Source organism: Nannobrachium achirus (assembly GCF_963921795.1).
Source record: "Nannobrachium achirus genome assembly, chromosome: 15".
Classification (NCBI taxonomy): Eukaryota; Metazoa; Chordata; class Actinopteri; order Myctophiformes; family Myctophidae; genus Nannobrachium; species Nannobrachium achirus.
The window spans coordinates 6,161,471-6,181,466 of NC_137822.1; the positions used below are offsets into that span (position 1 = coordinate 6,161,471).

The 19,996-nt window shown below is 43.5% G+C and overlaps 1 protein-coding gene across 1 annotated transcript; it reads right to left on the bottom strand.

The window, feature by feature from the left end:
- Positions 1-3,328: 3,328 nt before the first annotated feature.
- Positions 3,329-18,812, bottom strand: rilpl1 (Rab interacting lysosomal protein-like 1). Its single transcript, XM_080742988.1, has 7 exons — positions 18,145-18,812; positions 16,569-16,716; positions 14,365-14,483; positions 12,290-12,538; positions 9,633-9,790; positions 8,752-8,850; positions 3,329-3,884 (listed from the first exon to the last, which is right to left on the bottom strand). Exons 1-7 carry the CDS (start codon positions 18,442-18,444, stop codon positions 3,749-3,751), a joined length of 1,209 nt encoding a protein of 402 aa, XP_080599114.1. The 5' UTR covers positions 18,445-18,812; the 3' UTR covers positions 3,329-3,748.
- Positions 18,813-19,996: the final 1,184 nt, after the last annotated feature.

The following is a 19,996-nucleotide window of genomic DNA, read 5'->3' on the forward strand; positions in this document are numbered from 1 at the left end:
TTATAAATGTGGCAACCTTGTTTAGCGTTGGCATTTCATTATTGACACTGAAATAATGGGACCGTCTTTCTTGGGAATTCCTATGTCCGTTGGCATTTTACATTCATCTATGTCACCTCATCAGCTCGGCATAAACAACACTAAGTGTGCAGCTACTAATAAAATGTATCCCGATACGCCACAGCTATACTGCAGTGGGTGTTCAAACGTAAGTCAAAATGTCAAGGCACGCCTGACTGTATTCATGAAATAGAAGAAGAGAATTAAAGAACAGCAGCATTTTAATGTGCAAACAAGTCCAACGTGTCGACCGGCGTGTGATCTTCCTGAGGACTAGTTTGGCACATTAAAATGCAATGGGAGCAGCAGTTGTTGACTTCTTTTATTCTTTGACGTTCGTTTTCGTTCGTGCATAACGCTTCCTTTTGAAACACCTCTATTCAAATCAGTTCAGAATTAGCCTGGAGGAGCCAAACCCTTTCTAAGGACTAGAGGGGCGGATACTACTTAGCGCCAGAATCCAACGCCGGCTCCCTATTGGTTCACCGATCTGTGTGCCCGCCCCTACACTACCCCTGCACTCTGATTGGTTGGTTGGTTGGGTGGTTGACTCCCACTTCCTATGCCAAAATAAAATCCAGGGTACAGAGGCTTGTGCAGAATAGCCTCTCTTTTAACGTCTTATCACTCTCATCACTCTGTAAACGGTTACTTTTTATTTGAAAAACCAAATAAAACACTTAAGCCCTGTTTCATGCATTTTCTTTTTTAAATGTATTTTAAATAGAGAAAAATACCGCAAGCAGGTAAGCCAGCAGATCAGCTATTTTCACTATGTTTGAGAATTTGTGAAACAAATTTAATGTAAAGAAACATATAAATAATTTAAATTAAAATGTATGCCCAGACTGAAATTGGCCTCTGAATTGGGACGTCTGCGCAGTGCGCACACAAAGCACTGATATCGTAAACTATTCATAACTTTAGTCGCATTTATATTGCAATAATAATGTGTGCTTGTCACAAAGTCCCAAGGCACACCTGTGTGCCTCGGCACACCGTTTGGGAAACCACTGCCTTACTGGCCAGGCCATTGCGTCTCACACAAGTCTGTTCTTGTGAACACGGCAGCCAATAGTAAGTGAGAAGGCACGCGATGCCCAGTAAGCACAAAACAGCATCAATATGTAAGCATTTAAATAAACTCATAACAACCTGTACCAGGGTTCCCCAATAGGCGGCCCGCGGGGGGCTACTGTCTGGCCCACACCAACCCCAGTAATAATGGTGGTATAAGAGCAGCAACAACACTAGTATATCGTCGTTGGGTGTAAATCTCATATCCAAATTTGTATGTTCTTTCGCAAATCATACAAGGCCGTCGCACAAAAGTAGTGAAAACAGCAGATCTACAAGCACACAACGCCTCGCACCGCGAGGCGTTGTGTGCTTGTAGATCGGCTGTTTTCACTAGTTTAAATCAAATTTTTAAAATGATACATTCAAAACGAACGGTTTTGGACATAAAAGATTTTCACCCGACAACGACGAAAACTGTCGCTGGAGTAGTGGGAACGCCACCGTCGCCCTCTGCAATGTTGTGGCCCTCGGCTTGGTACCCTAGACATGATTCGGCCCTTGGGGGAAAACTAATTGGGGAACCCTGACCTATACACACCCTTGCTCTTCAGTTTTAATTACAAACTCATTCCTGAAGTCAGCCTACATCTTATGACACTGTCATAATATCCAGTAGGCTTCTCAAAAGGGGCCACAACACAATCTGACAACAACTGTCATGTAACCACATTGCACAATCTTGTATATAGCGGCGCTGTTCTCATCTGATCGGATACAGCCCTCGTGCTAAAAACACATGGTAAATGTGTAATCTATCATTTGTAGAGCTGCATCGTTTTAATTATTGGTAAATTGCTGGTGACTTGGGAAACAGGAGAAAGATCAATAGGACACAAGTGTTGTCATTTTGAAAATGAAAAAGATTATAATCGTCTGTCTTTCAATGTTATATGAGATACTTAAAGTGTGGTTCCTGTGGAAATAAGCCTCGGCTTTCTAGGATCTCCTTTAAGTTGACCTTGTACCAGTGATTTGTACTGTCATGAAACTGTACTTTTTTCTATTGCAAACTTCTAATAAATTCTTCAATCAATTCAATCAATCAATATAACAAGGTTTACTTTAACCATGTAAAACGAATAAAGCATTATATTATATTGAAATGTGTTCATTGAATGTTGATTAAAAAATCTACATTTTATTATGCTGTTTGCTTATAGTCTTTAATTGCATCATAACACAAAACTGCCAAAGGATTTTTCTTTAGCAATGCATTGAGCAAAAGGTCACCGAATGCAAATTACATTTTTTATGTCCTTGAAGCAAATAACTTTGGATCGGAACGTTCTGTGCAGTTATGAAGGGGTTGGGGATGACAACATGTTTTTTGTGTCCTATGCCTTCAACGTTACCGTTGGTGTCAAATTTGTATTAAAAAAAAAACAAAAAAATAAAAGTTAATCCAATATATTTCTTTAAAAACGTAGTTATTGCTGGACATACATTCTCATGAACCTTTTCTTCATTCTATCGTTTCCAACTGCAACTTTCCTTTTTCCATCCAACATCCAAGTATACCCTCTGCGGAGTATCTCAATCAAACATGATCCTTTTAAACATACATGTGCACGCAATTCTCCTGCCTTTCCTTAGTCATATGGAGTTTGCATGTGCCCTTACTCTTTTAAGTATTCTGTTCTCTTACGTCTGACTAGGTAAACTTTTGGGACCTTTTATTCATTTATTTGTTTTACGCCCATTTTAGATGTTATGTCAATTCCCGCTCCTCTTTAAATACTGTAGTCCCTCGTCGCTGCTGACCCCTAATGGTTGGTCTTAGGACGGGTGCGCAAAGTGTCACCACTGTCTCAATGTCTCACTTTGAAGGCGTAACGCATGCAGAGGAACAAGCTATTCTTCCCAGTTCCAAGCCTCATCGAACAGCCACCCTGACCAACCTGTAGGAGTCGCTAGAGTGCAGCGACAGAGATGGCCCTGCCCTTCCCCGGCTTCCCTCACAAACAAACACAGCCAGTTGTGTTCGTATGGATGCTTGGCCAAGCCGGATGCGTCATGCACTGGAGCAGTGATTCTAAACCTTTAGAAGTTTCAAGAAGCTCCAGTTTGGGATACATCAGAGCCACATGACCCGGGGACATCTGAGAGAGTACGAATGGAACCAAATGTGGTTCCATTTGTCCACTCTTGGAGTTACAGACCTGTAAGGGCCCGTTTGGTTCCTATTTAATATCAATAATTTAGCTGGGGACCTCACTGAAACCCCCTCAAGGACCGCTGCGGGTCCCTGGACCCCACTTTTGAGAACCACTGCACTGGAGGCTTCGAACCCCTAGTCTTACCAAGTCCGGGCAGGAACTTCACCCCGTAATTTCCTTTCCTAAACTGGAGTGTCAACTCAACGTGCTACAGTGTGCTCAGGCTGTGCTTGTCGTTCTGTCAGTCCGTTCCTTTTCGAAGCAGGCAATGTTTCAAGTTGCACTATGAGTCCCTATAGGTGGATTGATGTGCAGTGGGGGGGGGGGGGGGGGGGGCGGTGGCTACTCACAGGTTTGACCACAAGAACGCCATTTAAGTGACGGACGTAAAGTGTTAAAGGTTTGGCATGTTTTTTGGGAGTAAACCTTGTCAAGTGCTTGTCCAGCGACTTCTACATGTGCTGCAACGCCTCCTGGGCCTGTTCCGTGTACACGTCCTCTTTTCCCGCCCACGCGCCAAAGCTGCTGTCGTCAAACGGCGACCCCCGCTGGCTGTTCCTCTGCTTGTCCCGCGAGAAGAAACTAAACCTGGAGTGGAGAGGAGAGAGAGGACACATTCTTTACTTAAAGTTGTACCATGTAACTTTTTTTATAAAACAAATCTTAAAATTGTCCTAACTGTTAAATCGCTAAAGTTTTAGAACACCCACTCCGTGAATTTCAGCCTGTAAAGCCTTCTCTATATATGTAAACTGCGATCCTTGCCGGGGACCGGATCTCGCGCCAAAATTGCGTCATCACACTACCGGCCAATCACAGCGAGGGTTATACAACTGCCGGCCAATCACAGCGCATCTTGAAGTGGGGTCGCTATGGCAGCCATATTTGTTGTCGCCCGTTTGTACCATCCCTTCTCTAGGTAATTTCGCCTACCAGGCAGGGTGAAGGAGTCCGTATCTCTGGAATTACTGAACGCACAGGAACAAGGGACCCCTCAAAAGATAGATCTCAGCGAGGTGGAGGCAGACGCGGGGGTCTGAAGGTACGAAAAACGGCCGAAAGACGCGGACGCGACCGCGGTTTGCTATAGGGCTAATGACCACTAGTTGGGCATCTTACACAGTATAGCTTTAAGTATCAATACTGCAATGTAGATATGTACTCTGTTACAAGTACAAGTCTGGAATTCAAAATGTACCAAAAGTAAAAGTACAAAATGTTTGAAAATAGCCGATCTACGAGCTCACAACGTGTCGCGACGTGTTGTGAGCTTGTAGATTGGCTATTTTCAAACAGCCTTGGTATAAAATAGGACTAAAGTGGTTTACAGTATGTATGTTTTATAATATTATAATGTATATCTGCAAAATAACTAGTAACTAAAGTTTCCAAATAAATGTAGTGGAGTAAAAGTACAATATTTATTTGGATCCGAGATGTAGTGGAGTAGAAATAAAAGTATTGAAATTGGAAATACTCAAGTACAAATAACTAAAAAGTGTACTTAAGTGCAGTACTTGAGTAAATGTACCGAGCTATTTTACACCACTGGGACATACTGTATCAATGCCATCACGCATAAACCTTTATATCCATATTTGAACTTTCTTTTTTATAAATAAATGTCCTACTTGGTCATACTACAGCGTCACACAAAAGCATCACAAGTAGCAGATCCACAAGCTTGAAAGATTGAGCTTGTGGACCTGCTACTTTTGCTATTATTTGAATAGAGCATCGCAGCGGAAGTGGTTTCCTGGTGCCACTTAATATTCCCCATTCATTTTCCCCATAGACCTTTACACAAATATTTATAACAATTATGTTAAGCCTCGAACCAAGCCATCCAGGATGGCAATGAATCATGACCATACAACCTTTGATCCTATGTGACATGAAACATATTTTAATATTACATTATTTGATATACTACATTTAATAAATACCCTTTGTTTAGCGATTTTCAAAATGTTCTTTTCATAGAAACAAAGGTTGTATGGTCATGATTCATTGCCATCCCGGATGGCTTGGTTCTAGGCTTAACATAATTGTTATAAATATCTTTGTAAAAGTCTATGGCAAAAATGAAACCACTTCCGCTGCGATGCTCTATATGAATGCTGCAAAGCAACAGTTTTGGACGTACTGTATGAGGTTTCCAGACGAAAGAGACGATATGCTTAATTAATCTGTAAACCGTGTCATGCGGATGGTGTCCCGCACTGGAAATATCCCATCTTGTAGATCGGCTATTTTTGGTGAGCGACACAGTATGGCACAAGTATGAATTTGGCTTTAGTGCTTTAGTATCTGGCAATCAATTAAGGCACATGTGATTGACAAATGAAACATTTTAAAACGATTATGTGAAATTAATGTCATTAATCATAGACAAAATAAAGTTACAATTTCAGCCCATATTAGCATGTAATTTATCCTATGTTAACAGATCAATGCAGTGAGGGGAAAAAACAGCATGAGTAGAATCCATCTACTCTACCCATGCATCTACTTTCATCTCTAAAAAAACCATGTTTCTACTTCTCCGATTTTGCAGCACAGACGAAAATGATGAAAATGAGTTAATTCTGGTCAGTGAGGGAACAACAGAAGACACATGACAGGAAGGAGCTACATGTCTCTATTCTGACTGGCTGATTCTACTGATCTTCCCACTGATTGGACAGCGATTCAGAGAGCCCCACAAATCAGCCAATCAGAATACTACATACTGTAGGACTCAAATGGTCAACACGTGCAGGGGGGAGTGACAGATGTTAGCTAACCAGGGGTCATCGCCATGCTGCCTTGTGGCGGACATTTTTGACAAAATTCTATTTTTGCCATGGACGTAAAGAATGTGTACACCATGGTTCCCCAATTAGTTTTCCCCAAGGGCCGAATTATGTCTAAGGTACCAAGCCGAGGGCCACAACATTGCAGGGGGCGACGGCGGCGTTCCCACTACTCCAGCGACAGTTTTCGTCGTTGTCGGGTGAAAATCTTGAATGTCCAAAACCGTTCGTTTTGAATTTATCATTTTAAAAATGATTTAAACTAGTGAAAACAGCCGATCTACAAGCACACAACGCCTCGCGGTGCGAGGCGTTGTGTGCTTGCAGATCTGCTGTTTTCACTACTTTTGTGCGACGGCCTTGTATGATTTGCGAAAGAACGTGTAAATTTGGAGATACGAGATTTCCACCCGACAACGATGATATACTAGTGTTGTTGCTGCTCTTATACCACCATTATTACTGGGGTTGGTGGGGTCCAGACAGTAGCCCCCCGCGGGCCGCAAATGGCCCGCGGTCCGCCTATTGGGGAACCCTGGTGTACACAAACGCATAAAGAGCTAGCCCTAAATGACCATTTGGTTCCATGTGTACGCTCTCAGAATTATGGGGGTCCTTCAAAGTAAAACATTTTGAGAACCGCTGTCCTAGTGAACTCCTAATGTTCCATTAGTGTCAGTTAATCAGAGTCATACTGTACATCAGGGTTCCCCAATAGGCGGCCCGCGGGCCATTTGCGGCCCGCGGGGGACAACTGTCTGGCCCACACCAACCCCGGTAATAATGGTGGTATAAGAGCAGCAACAACACAAGTATATCGTTGTTGTCGTGTGGAAATCTTGTATCTCCAAATTTGTACGTTCTTTCGCAAATCATACAAGGCCGTCGCACAAAAGTAGTGAAAACAGCAGATCTACAAGCACACAACGCCTTGTGTGCTTGTAGATCGGCTGTTTTCACTAGTTTAAATCATTTTTAAAATGATAAATGCAAAACGAACGATTTTGCACATACAAGATTTTCACCCGATAACGAAGATATCTGAACTGTCACTGGAGTAGCGGGAACACCCCCGTCGCCCTGCAATGTTGTGGCCCTCGGCTTGGTACCCTAGACATAATTCGGCCCTTGGGGAAAACTAATTGGGGAACCCTGCTGTACATATTCTGAAGAAAACCAGGAGACTGACATTCAGTAATTGGGTCTTATGATCAAAATAACATTATAATGGTGTGTAAAAAACGAAATCTAGAATTTGCCACGGAGGAGGACAAGTCTTGCCACGGACACATTTGTCCGCGTATGGACATATCGACGACCCCGGTAAGCTAACAAGTGACACGAGCCAAACCGATGGGGGATCATACAAAAGAGAGGCGGCTGATTGGCTGTAATGTGGGGTCATCTGGAATCAAACCAGCCGCCACCATCGGCATGATGGTAGTGAAGATCCTGTTACACACACACACACACACACACGTATGGACACAAACATACGTACACACAGGGACAGACATGTAGAAAGGGGACCACAATCAACCACAATTGAACAAGGAAGTTCATACACACAACTGTAACAGAAAAGGAATCAGAGTCGTGCCGCGGTATGAGCGCTGATTTATATGTCGTTGTGTGACGGGTGTCACGTGACGGAAGCAGCCGAGCTTGAAGGTTGTCCGTTTCTGAAACGCGACCTCGGCGGCACGACGAATTATTGAATGCTTTAACTAGTGAAAAATAGCAGATATACAAGCTCACAGCGCGGCACCGAGTGCCGCGCTGCGAGCTTGTAGATCTGCTATTTTTGAAAAAGTCGGGAAATGTGTGGAAATCAAAGCGAACGTTTGTAACTCAAATTTGCAATGCTTCTGGGTGGTCCCTGGAACTAAATATTTTGAGATGGGGGTCTGTGGCCAAATAAATATCATTTTGGGGGTCCTTCACATGAAAAGGTTTGAGCACCACTGACATAGTAGTCTCTCAAGAACAGACTAACTGAGCTCCAGTTAAGTGAAAAGGACCTTTTCTTTGACGATGGCTGGCCAGATTGCTGACATAGAAACATAGGTTTTTCAAAAAACCTTAGAAGGATTCAAAAGACTTATAGAATCGGGTCAAAATTCTAATTTTCACAATTCTTCAAAAATAGCAGATCTACAAGCTTGCAGCTTGCAGCGCGGCACTCGGTGCCGCGCTGTGAGCTTGTATATCTGCTATTTTTCAATAGTTAAAGCATAAAATAATGATACACAATAATGTGTACCCATTCTAAATGGGTTAAGAATGGTAAATCACAGGCCCTGATTCATAAGGGTTCGTGCTCCATAGTAATGTGACGTATCTATAACTTAGGGTCCCATGCTGGGCGCTGCTGATCACATGCAAAAAGAGGAGCATACCCAAAGAGAGAAGAGAGAAACACAGTCACAGGACTCCCATTCATGTTCATTAGTCATTTGCAACATTAGTGCTCCTCGTTATTGACCTGGAAATTGGCAAGTCAGAAGCCTTTGCCCTGTGGGATTAATTTGGCTGTTGAGAATGGCTGCCAAACGTGGTACTGACAAATGAACCACAGTGTGTGTGTGCGCGTGTGCGTGTGTGTGTGTGTGTGTGTGTGTGTGTCTGTGCACGTGTGCGTGTGCGTTGTGTTAACCTACAGGCGTTTTATTCCAGACTCTGGCTGGGGAGTGGAGCGGGAGCGCGTCCTCAGCTCAGGGGAAGGCGAGGGACTGACGATCTCGTCTTCTGCCTCCTCGCTGAAACGAAACACCGTCATGTTGTTCAAAAACAATGGTAAAAAATGTCTACATTTTAAAAAAAACAAGAGAAAATGGGCAATCTACAAGCCTCACAACACGTTGAACAAAGTATGAGAGGGCTTACGTGGGGCTTGAGACAATTTTTCCCAGACAGACCTTCATTATTAATCCAACAGCGGAAATCTAGTTTCAGCTACAGCCAGTTGGGGGGGGGGGGGGGGGGTTATTAGACATTTGGATTTCCAGACAATCTAGTCTCTCTACCCACTGAGCTACAGCCACGCTGATTGATATAATTCAATTATATATATGGTATATGCCTCTTATTAGCCTGGGATCCAGACTGATTCGCTCCGTTCACTTCGCTTCTCAGTCTGGAAATCATGCCATTTCCAAGGGGCGGGACCAGGGCGGACAGGCACCCAGGAGCCGCGGCTTCTGATTGGTCTGTGGTCTGTGCAGGGCGGGACCAGTGGCTCCCAATGTAAAGTTTGAGTTATTCGGCTCAAACAAGATGATAGCCAGACGTAGTAGCGACGTTGTGCGCGTGAAAAGAAATGCGGAAAACACTGAATTCCAGGCTAACCTCTTATTTATTTATTTTTCATGAGAAAGCAAAAGTAGCAGATCGACAAGCTCGAAACACGTCGCTTGTATATCTGCTACTTTTGATGCTTTTGTGTGACGCTGTAGTGTGATAAAGTAGGAGGTTAATTTACGAAAAGGAAAAAACACAAAAAGTTAGAACGATATAGACTGTATAATCATGTACAGTATACCTTTTGTAGTAGGCGAGCTCCTCCTGCAGCAAGAAGACCTTGGCTTTGAGCTCGTTCCTCTCGTGCAGGACATCTCTCAGCTCCTGTAAAGTGAACCGTGGCCGGTTGGGGTCCTTTGGGTCCAAGGAACCTACCATCTCCTCCTCGCAGAGCGCCTCCTGGTGGTGGTTGGAAACAGAACATGTCAGCCCCAAAAGGAAGCAGGAGACAGAAGAGACGGAAGGCAAGGTTGGGAAGGAAATAAGGATACCTTTGTAAAATATTGGAACACAGCAGGCATGTCCTCATCGTACATCGCCTCCTGGTGGCAAATAAAGGTGGACTCTTGAGTCAAGATTGTTAACAGCCTTGTTCCAATAGCTCTGAAATGCCTCACCCTTGCATCCTCCCTTCCTTGCAAGCCCAGCCATGTTCATCCTCGCTAGGGCTGTCACGATCATGACATTTTACATGACGATTAACTGTCACTCAAATAATTGCGATTAACGACTTAATTGTGTTTCATTCCTGTAAAAAGAACATTGATAGTGGAAATAGGTGATCTACAAGCTCACAACGTGTCACATCGTGACACGTTGTGAGCTTGTAGATCTGCTATTTCCACTATTTCTTTAAATGTTTGAAAATATTTACATTTTTCAACATGTAAACGTTTATGACGATTATGTCAAAATAATTGCGATTATGTCAATTAATTGCAATTAGGCGATTATGTAATAATTGTGACAGCCCTAGCACACAAACCTAAGTCCATCAAATGCACGTAGTGCTTGAACAAACAACTCACAGCATGCAACCAAAGAAAGTCACCACAATGCACCAAGAAGCAAAAAGTCAAGGCTCTTCAAAAACAGACCGGGCAATAAACTTGAATTCCTGCAATTATGCATTGCTGCTGCCCATTACACCACCACCACACACAGCTACACATTTATTAGTTTTTTTCCACAGTCAGTATGAAGTTAGGGACTTTTTCTATGCTATTACAAGTTGAGTTATCAAAGTGCTATCTATATTTAGTCGTGACAGCGATGATTCAAAATTGTGTCACCCACTTGGCAGAGCGGGACACAGGCTCACAGACAGTCTGTTCGCTCTTGACACAGCCATGCCAAGCACACCACTTTAAACCTCCCCATGGCCAGTGTGAACACAAGCACATACAAACAAGATTTCTTTGTGAGTCACTTTTGTCTTCAACTTCCCGGGTTTAGTAGAACAAAATGTACACACATACACGTTAGTTTAGCCATATTTCACCTCTGTGCTCTGTCTAGGCATGCCGCCAGCTGTGAAATTCTCTTAGTAGAGGTGCATGTCTAGAGTTAAGTCCCATTTATACTCAGTTGTGCACTAGTGTCATGTGAAGATAGACGATCTGCAATCTCACAACACTGTTCATTTCGTAGACTAAAACAAAGACTATCTTTTTTCACTGACGAAAAAAATAAATAAAAACGAAATAAAAACTAAGCTATGATGACTAAAACTAAGACTAAATATATTGACAATTTCGTCAACAAATAAAAACTAGACTAAAATGTTAGGGAGGGACTAGTCCCCCCCTTAGAGTCGACTAAAACTAGCAAAATATGACTAAAACTAAACAGAATTGTATTAAAAAAAGACTAGGACCAAAACTAAATCAAAATGAACACTGCACAAGCTTGTAGATCTGCTATTTTCGGTGCACAGCTAAACACAAATGAAGCGTTAGACGCAGGTCAAACACACCACCCTGTGTTGCTAACTGTTTGGCTCCTGCAGCATCGCCCATTATAGCAACACTGCATTGCCCATAGCAACGCTGCATTACCCATAGCAACACTGCCTCCTCATCACCATCCTCCTCATCCTCACACCCCCCCTCAGGGCTGAGGGAGAGGGACGAGGGGACAAGGTCATCCTCTGACCATCCTGAACCCTGAGCCACCTCCATCACTGCAGTTTTACCAAGCTGGGGGAGGAAGTCACATTGTTGTTGGTTTTTCTTTTGTCCACTGAGCAATGTAGGTTATTAACTCTTTGACTGTCAGAATTAAAACATCTCTCTGGTCCACGCTGCCAGCTTTCTGAGTAATTTTCACCAAAAAATATTCTGCGACGCTTCAGTCTGCTCACGGGAGCCCTCAAACGACGCACACGGGTGTCGTGTAGTCGGAAAATAATCCTCGTCTAATACGCGAACGTCCATTTGAAAGATAGAGGCTCTCCGCGTCAACCTCGTGTCTAGCCCCTCGCCACATACACAAACCGTGTGTTTCTTTTCCGCCCGGTTACGTTATCGACATGTCAGGTGACGTCCAGGCAACCCCGGAAATAAGTGGCGACCCATAGGCTAGCGAACGGCACCATCCAGCGTAAAGAAAACTCAAGATACTCATGTTTGGTGATAGCGCCGGAAACTCGGGTTAAGCAGTCAATGAGTTACATTCATACTAATTTTCCCTCATCAAAACTGAAAGAAGCAGTAATTACTGTATATCAGTGGTTCTCAAAGTGGATTCCAGGGACTAAATTGACCCACATAAGTCTGTAACTCAGACAGTGTACAAAATGGAACCAAATGAACCTGTTACGGGTGACCTTGAAATGTGAAGGTTTGAGAAACACCGCCGTCTATACTTGACTACAGCGACTGTAACGTCCTGTGTTACCTGTGCAGGTGAGGGGGGGTGGGGCGGGCTCTCCTGGCTGTCCTGGGTCGGTGCCAGGTCTCCCTGCAGGCGCTCCCGTAGGCGCGCCACCTCCGTCCGCAGGGCGCCCACCTCCTGGCCCTGTGCCTGCGCGCTGGCCTCCAGCTCCACCTTCTGCTCGATGAGGGCCTTCCCCTGGGCGTCCACCACCGAGATCTTGTGGCGCAGGTCGTGGTTTATCTTCATGAGGCGGCTCTGCTGCTGCTGGAGCTGCGGGAGAGCAGATAGAATCCTTAGTGGTCGTTCAACCCATTTATAGACCTGGAAAGCATCTGTAGTGGCGTTTCCATAAAGCCGTTTTTTGCGCATAAATCTTTTAATGGAGGAGGTGGATTTTTAGGCTTTATCGAAAAAAAACTAAATGCACAAAAGGGAAATGGAAACACTATAAGCGAATAGGTTTTTAATTCAAATGCATTGAAGTCGCATGATATCGATTGTTTGGCTGTGTAAGCTCACAGCAACTCGCATCCGCGACGCGTTGTGATCTTGCAGATCGGCCACCTTCCAGACGCAGAAACTTGCAGGATGAGACGTCGATTCGGGGTGGACAAAAATCTGTCGGTCACGTCTCGGGTTCAGTTTGGAAAAATCAGCCCGATCCCAGCTCTGTGCACTGTGTGCAGGCCCGCGGGAAGTTATTTACAGCAGGTCTCCAAAGAATCGCATTTCATCAGTGGATGGAAACAGGCTAAATTCGCTTTTTCTTCTGACAATTCACTTCCTATTTTCGATTAAGCTTTATGGAAACGCAACTTGTGTCACTTTAGATTTCAACCGTTATTTTATACTTTAGCTATTGAAAAATCATGAAAACGTGTGCAAATCTTGGAATATATATATTTTTAAAGCGGCATTTGTAACTCAAATCTTTCTTTCCCGGGGTCCCTGGAACAAGACATTTGGGGATGGGGGTCCGCAGTCAAATACATATAATTCTAGGGATCCTTTGTTTGAGAACCACTGATCATAGAAACATACAGTATGTTTTTCAAAAAACAGAAGATTTTAGAAGATATTATTTATAATGTGTTAATTCTGAGGAAGCACGAATGGAACGCAAAAATAACTAACTAATTTAACTCGTCATGTGAGTTAAATGAATATACTGTCTGTAAGTACTGTGTACTGTATTTCATCATGAGTGTTGCCAGCACCCCAAGGCCGACCTGAATCCTGCCTTATGTGTTTTATCATTGCTAACTATCAAAACGGATCTTCAATTCCATGGTGAAGCCTGTTCTGCTGTATGGAGCAGACACTTGGGAGAACAACTGCATGTTAGCACCATGAAGAGAATCCAGGCATTCAACAACACCTGCCTTAGAGGAATCTTTCTTAATCCGCTGGCTTAACGCAATCAGTAACCTGGAACTGTGGCAAGACAACACCCTGTAGAGGAAGAAATCCTCGTAAGACTTTGGTGATGAATTGGACATACTCTTCGCAAACCTGCATCTAATATCACAAGATCCGCCCCTGTCCTGTTCTAGAACCCACAAGGGAGAAGGAAGAGGGGCAGACCAAGAAACACCTGGCGGCGTGACCTAGATGCAGATGTGAAGAGATCTGGCCACACATGGGGACAGCTGGAGACGCTGGCCCAGGATCTGGATGCCTGGAGAGCACTTGTTCGTGGCCTATGCCCAAAGTTGGGCTATAGACCTTTTTCCAAAGCGCTGCCGTGTAGCAGCGGTGTCGCTGTGCGAAACGGTGTCACTTGACACCACAGTTATGGTGCTTAGCACTTTCAATAACAAATGACACTGATCATCCTCTGTATCGCTACTTCGACCTCATGCCATCGGTGCGAAGATACAGAACCTTGAAGTGGCGTTTTAGCAGGAGTTTTGCAACCCTCAGCCATCGCTGCACTATAAACAAACTGCCTCGCCCCCGTCGATAGGATGGTTTCTGTGTACAGTGGGGACCTCATGATTTGTCTTTCTGATATGTTGTTCTGTGTTATTACGGTTGCCGCTCTGTGAAATCAGTCTAATCGCTGTAAGTAACCATCAAAACGTAGTAATACTTACTGCTTCTATGTCGTCGTTCTTCAGGGCAAGCTCGCGGTCTTTGGCCCGGATCTCGTCTCTCTGCTTGTCCACCACTTCCTTCAGCTTCTTCATCACCTGTCGCTCCCTCTCCGACATTCCTGGAAAGACCAGACAGGAAACCACTAAACAATTGGACAGGAACAGGCTTATAACTAGTATATCATGAATCCTATGTGGGGACGTGTACGAAGGAAGCTGTTTGACAGCCTATCATTCACTGAGTTGCAGGTTTTCTTAAAGGACAACTTATTTTTTACAACAAGGGTTCATGTTTTAAATAGTCATTAGAGAAAAGGAAAGATGAGTGTTAAAATGTTTTCATTTACTTCTTTCTATCGTTTTAGCAATTTTAACGAGGTTGGGGGCATGCATGCAATTGGCTAAATATGTCTCATCTTGGGAACCCATTCTGCAATCTTTCATGGGCAGATGTGACTTATGGGGTGTGGTGTAAATACAGTAGTAACAAAGAAATTGCCAGCTTATTGTGTCTAAAAAGACATATTTACCCACTTGTACACATGCCCCCACCCACTGAAATCAAAATACAAAAATTGCTAAAACAATAGCAAGCAGCATCTTTTCTTTTCTCCAATTACAATCTAAAATACGAACCCTTGCTGTAATAAAACAAAGTTGTCCTTTAATGTGAATAGTCTGTTTGTGTCTCTCTGTCACCTGGTCATAGTGATTAATGACAGATTCTTTTGTAATACTTTAGAAAAAATAAGAAAGAAAATGCGGCAAACTGTAATTTAAGGAACATAATAAACAACATTTACACACCTTGTATTACAATTTGTGTGAGTGTGTGTGTGTGTGTGTGTGTGTGTGTGGGTGCGTGCGTGCGTGCGTGCGTGTGTGCGTGTGCACAGCCAGCAGGTGTGTGTGAGGACTGACGCTGGTCTATCCTTGTTGTGCTGTGCCTCAGTGACACAGTGTTTCAGGGGAACTGTGGCGCCTCTGTGACATCATGACACGTCCACTGATGCAGGGACACGTTTGGCTTCTCCTCACAAGACAGAGAATGCTTCCTTTGTGTGTGTGTGTGTGTGTGTGTGTGTGTGTGTGTGTGTGTGTGCGTGCGTGCGTGCGTGTGTGTGTGTGTGTGTGTGTGTGTACACAGATTGACCGATAGGGTTCTCTTTTAATTCCCCTCATTCGTGAGGGTCGACGGCAGATGGCTAAACAATAAAGCACCAGTCTCTACTCATTTACCTCCAAAGAAACCGCTTCACGCTATTATTATTCACGAAACATTTGCTTCACTGAAAGATCAACTTCCTTGTTTTTAACTTAAAATAGACTTAGGATAAACGTGATCATGTGTGTGTGTGTGTGTGTGTGTGTGTGTGTGTGTGTGTGTGTGTGTGTGTGTGTGTGTGTGTCATTCCTTACCACGGTGCTAAAGTACTAACCTCTTAAGGCCGCTATTATACAGCTTGGTCAAATTTAAACTGCTTCAGTCTGCCCGAGTTCATATTTGGAAGCCCCAGTAATGTCCATAAATGTGTTGTGAGAGGCCTGCCCAAGCATTGGCTAAATTCTATTCAGTGTCTGTGATAATTGGCAGTCGCCGCATTTGGAGGAGACGATGCATCCTGTTAGCCTAGTAAACCGACTCCTCCTGGGAGTCTGGTTTACGAGGCTAGCTTCCTGTACCCGTGATCTGTATCATGACACACTTTTTGTTGAGTTTCTAGTACTACTGTTTGTGTTCAAGAATTCCTTGTTAAATGTGCCCGCAAATAAAGATGTTAAAATGTGTTTGTGTGTGTGTGTGTGTGTGTGTGTGTGTGTGTGTGTGTGTGTGTGTGTGTGTGTGTGTGTGTGTGTGTGTGTGTGTGAGAGGACTCCAACTTGCTGGACTGGCAAAAAAAGCAGCAAAACAATTTTGGCTAAGTTCTGCTCTGTGTCTGCCAACATTGGCAGTCACTTTATTTGGAAAAGACGGTGCCATCTATATCCATAGTTTATGTGTTTCATGATCTGCCCTATAGCATAGGGAATTAAGGACATTATTTGTGAACATGATCTTTTGCACTGTAATGCATTACCTCTTATTACTATTGGATTTTGATGATTTATGTCTCTAATCGTAATCCAGTAAAGGAATTAAAATGTGTGTGTGTGTGTGTGTGTGTGTGTGTGTGCGCGTGTGTGCGTGTGGTGCACACACCCACCCTCATGCCTCTGTAGGTCCTCCTCGCTCATGGGGTCTTTGATGGACATGTTGGTGAGGAGGGTCTTGTTCTCCTCCTGGAGCTGAGCGATCTGAGAGAGCAGGTCCTGGGCCTCACCTCTCCACACGTCTTCTACCAGCTCCAGCTCCTACACACACAGACACACGCACGCACGCACGCACACACACACACACTGAGCATAATCATGGCATGCACATAACTTCACCTTGCCTTGGACAAATCTATTCATGCCCAAATGAATATATATACTGTATAAATTTGTTCGCAGATCACCCCCAATCTGACAATGTTATGTGACGAGAGAGATTTGAAATCTAAAATTATTCACCATATTTCAAACACTTTCAAGATTGTTCTTATTTTTTTCAAAAACAGCAGATGTACAAGCTCGCAGCACAGCACAAAGTGACCCACTGAGAGCTTGTGCTATTTTTAAATAGACACACAGTAACACATTTTATTGGGGACCCCCTGGAACCCTTCCAAGAACCCGGACCGCACTTTGAGAACCAATGTTCTAGACTAAACAATAATAGGCCACTCAACTGACAAGTTCCAGCAAGTAGTTGAAATCATTATCTGACTGACAGCTCAATTATTATTGTTTAGGTGTCAACCATCATTCCCTCTCTCTGGTTCTGTAAGGGAACCAAATGCACCCATTTGAACACTCTGAGAGTTAAATGAACAGAGTGGGGTTACAGATATAACATAATTTAAAAAATATATATATCAAATGGGGGTCTGTGGCCTTTATAAGGCCTACATTTTATACATTTAGCTAAATGAACTGTGGTGTGGGCCAGCTACTTTTATTTCTAAATGGCATTCGTCTGCCACTGTACACATAACCACAACAACTCCATCCATCCAGCGTCACGGGACAGACTTAATCAGTCAACCAATGACAGCTGGTGCATTCTAGCCTCGTCACTGTCACGAGAAACCTGGGACACCAAACCACACACACACACACACACACACACGCACGCTTCCATGTCAACAGAGTCACTCTCTAAATGTTAAAGCACCTCACATCAGAGAGCGTCAAGTGCCACTGGGTGTTAGTTTATCATTCTAAAGCTAGGATACACGTGTATCTGATTATGTTATAGGTTATAACCAACTAAATATAGTTATAATAGGCTACAGTAACTTAAGGTAGCCTATCTGGTGCATTATTTTTTGGGGGACACTATGCCAGTACACAACAAACTTAATAGAATATAACTTCATTAGGCCTGTTTATGTTCATATTCTAAAAAGGCTCAAAATATATCCGGATTTATATGTTTGGCCTGAACAATAACTTCTTCCATAAAACAAAACTATTTATTTTTTAACAACATTACAGGCTTAATTACAGTTCAAATCAATCCATTAAAACCAGGAAAGCTTTTAGATGTTTAGCTTGGCAATAAAATAAAATAAAATAATAATTAAAAACAAACGTGCTTTTGGGGGGGGGGGGGGGGATCTCGAAAGTCTGAGAACTATTTTTAATACAATATATATTTTAATTTAGATTATATTATTTTATTATTTTGAGAGGAACCTTCTTGTGCTTCTTCTCCTTCTCCATGCGGTCCATCCTCTCCAGCCGCAGCTTGTCCAGCTCCAGCCGCAGCTCCTCGGTCTCGGGCTGCAGCTCCATGCTGCTGCGCGACACCATCACCTCCAGGATCTCCAGCGTCCGCACCACCTTGGGCATCAGCCGGGACAGCGCCTCGCAGCCATACTGGTCGATGATCCGCTCGAACTCCTGGCCCACCACGGCGGCGATGTCGTACACGTCCATGACCGTCAGGTCGGCCACGTTCTTCTCCAGAGCCGAGCCGTACTGCTGCTCCTCCATGTCTGCGGTGGAATTATATTATTCTACCCTACCCTAATAAGAGATCCTTAGTTCTCTCTGTCTCACTAGTTTGTCCGCTTTCCCCAAAAACACAGCCAGTCCCCTCCCGACCGTTCCCTTCCCTGGCTTCCCTTGCCTGGTTTCCTATTCTAACCCACAACAAACTTCCTTCCTTTCGGACCAAAAAATAAATAGACCGTTAAATCCAGAGACTTTCACATGTTCAAGTACCCCTTTAAAAGGCGGCTCAAATAGCCTAGTTCCAGCACAATCCGTATCGCTGTAATATACGTATCCCCCGGTTGCCGGCTATTACGCATTATGTGTGTATTTGTGTGTAATAAATAAATGTCGGCTGCCTGGCCGCCCGTCCCATTGCGGCCCAACTAGTACAGCAGAGGCAGCGCACTCACTCGCTCGCTGTGCCTGGCTTCTGTACCGCTTCCTAAAAGTCCGCCGATCTGCAAGATCACGAGGCATGGCCGAGCGACGCGTGGTTGAGCTTGTAGATCGGCTGCGTGCATGCGTACGACGAAGCACAAATCCGGGCTTTTCCTGTCTGCTGTGGTCACTTACTCACTTTACAAGTTGTATTGCGCATGACAGACATATAGCGGACACAGGAGGTCGCTGCAGGTCCATTACACAGTACTGAAATACACAACAGGTTGTCAAGTGATGATGACATCTTTGCAGCAGGGCTGTACAGTGGGCTTAAATCCAAAGCACAACTCACCCTGATCTTGCTTGTAATAAAGGACTTAAAAAATGACAACCACACCTTCTCCTAGACAAGAGTAAACAATAGACTAATAATAGTCCTATGAACTGAGGTCCAGGCCAGCAATCAGTTGATAATTATCTGACATTTCTTCTTAGGAGTCTATCACTACCATCAATCTCTCTCTCTGTAAATCAGTTCTCAAACTTTTGAGTCCCCCAAATGGATATATTAATCATTTATCAAAATTAGAGGAACTGTCTCGAAGTCATCACTATCCTATTCTTGCCAATATTCAATTATTGGCAATTACAGGTATATTGGCTTATGTCTTCCTTACTGTAGTCCACATGATTCAAGTTACTGATGTGTTCTTTCCTAATGTTTTTTGTTGTTGTTTTTTTCTCGTTTTTTGTTCCTTTTGTGCGGTTTCTGGCTGTTTTTATTTCTTTATTGCACAGCTGCTCCCCTTGTTGTATTCTATTATATAGTTCTTATTGAACTTTTAAATCTGTTAATGACCTTTTCCAAATAAGCCTGATGGCACCTTCCTTTCCTCGCACTGTATTTTGTTCCCATGATATGTATTGTAAAATCTGTATACGATGTGCTAATAAACTAAGGTATAATATATATTTGGTCCCCTCTAAAAAAGTAAATAAATCTGAAAATGTTTTGTGAGGATGAGAGAAGAGTCTCCAAACCCTCAAAGACTCCACTTTGATAACAGTGGTTCTAGAATAGAGTAATGCTGCATTCACACTGAGAGAAGCCAAGCTAATGGTTTGCTTGGTAATTCAATGTAATCTCTATGCAAACCAGCTTTAAAAA

What these genes read in the sequence shown, in the direction of transcription:
- rilpl1 (XM_080742988.1), bottom strand. Translation starts at nt 18,444, where the DNA reads ATGGAGGAGCAGCAGTACGGCTCGGCTCTGGAGAAGAACGTGGCCGAC. An exon ending in AGAACGACGACATAGAAGCA is followed by an intron (nt 12,539 to 14,364) that starts GTAAGTATTACT and finishes GCTCTCCCGCAG; the next exon opens with CTCCAGCAGCAGCAGAGCCG. An exon ending in GAGTCTGGAATAAAACGCCT is followed by an intron (nt 3,885 to 8,751) that starts GTAGGTTAACAC and finishes TCTCCACTCCAG; the next exon opens with GTTTAGTTTCTTCTCGCGGG.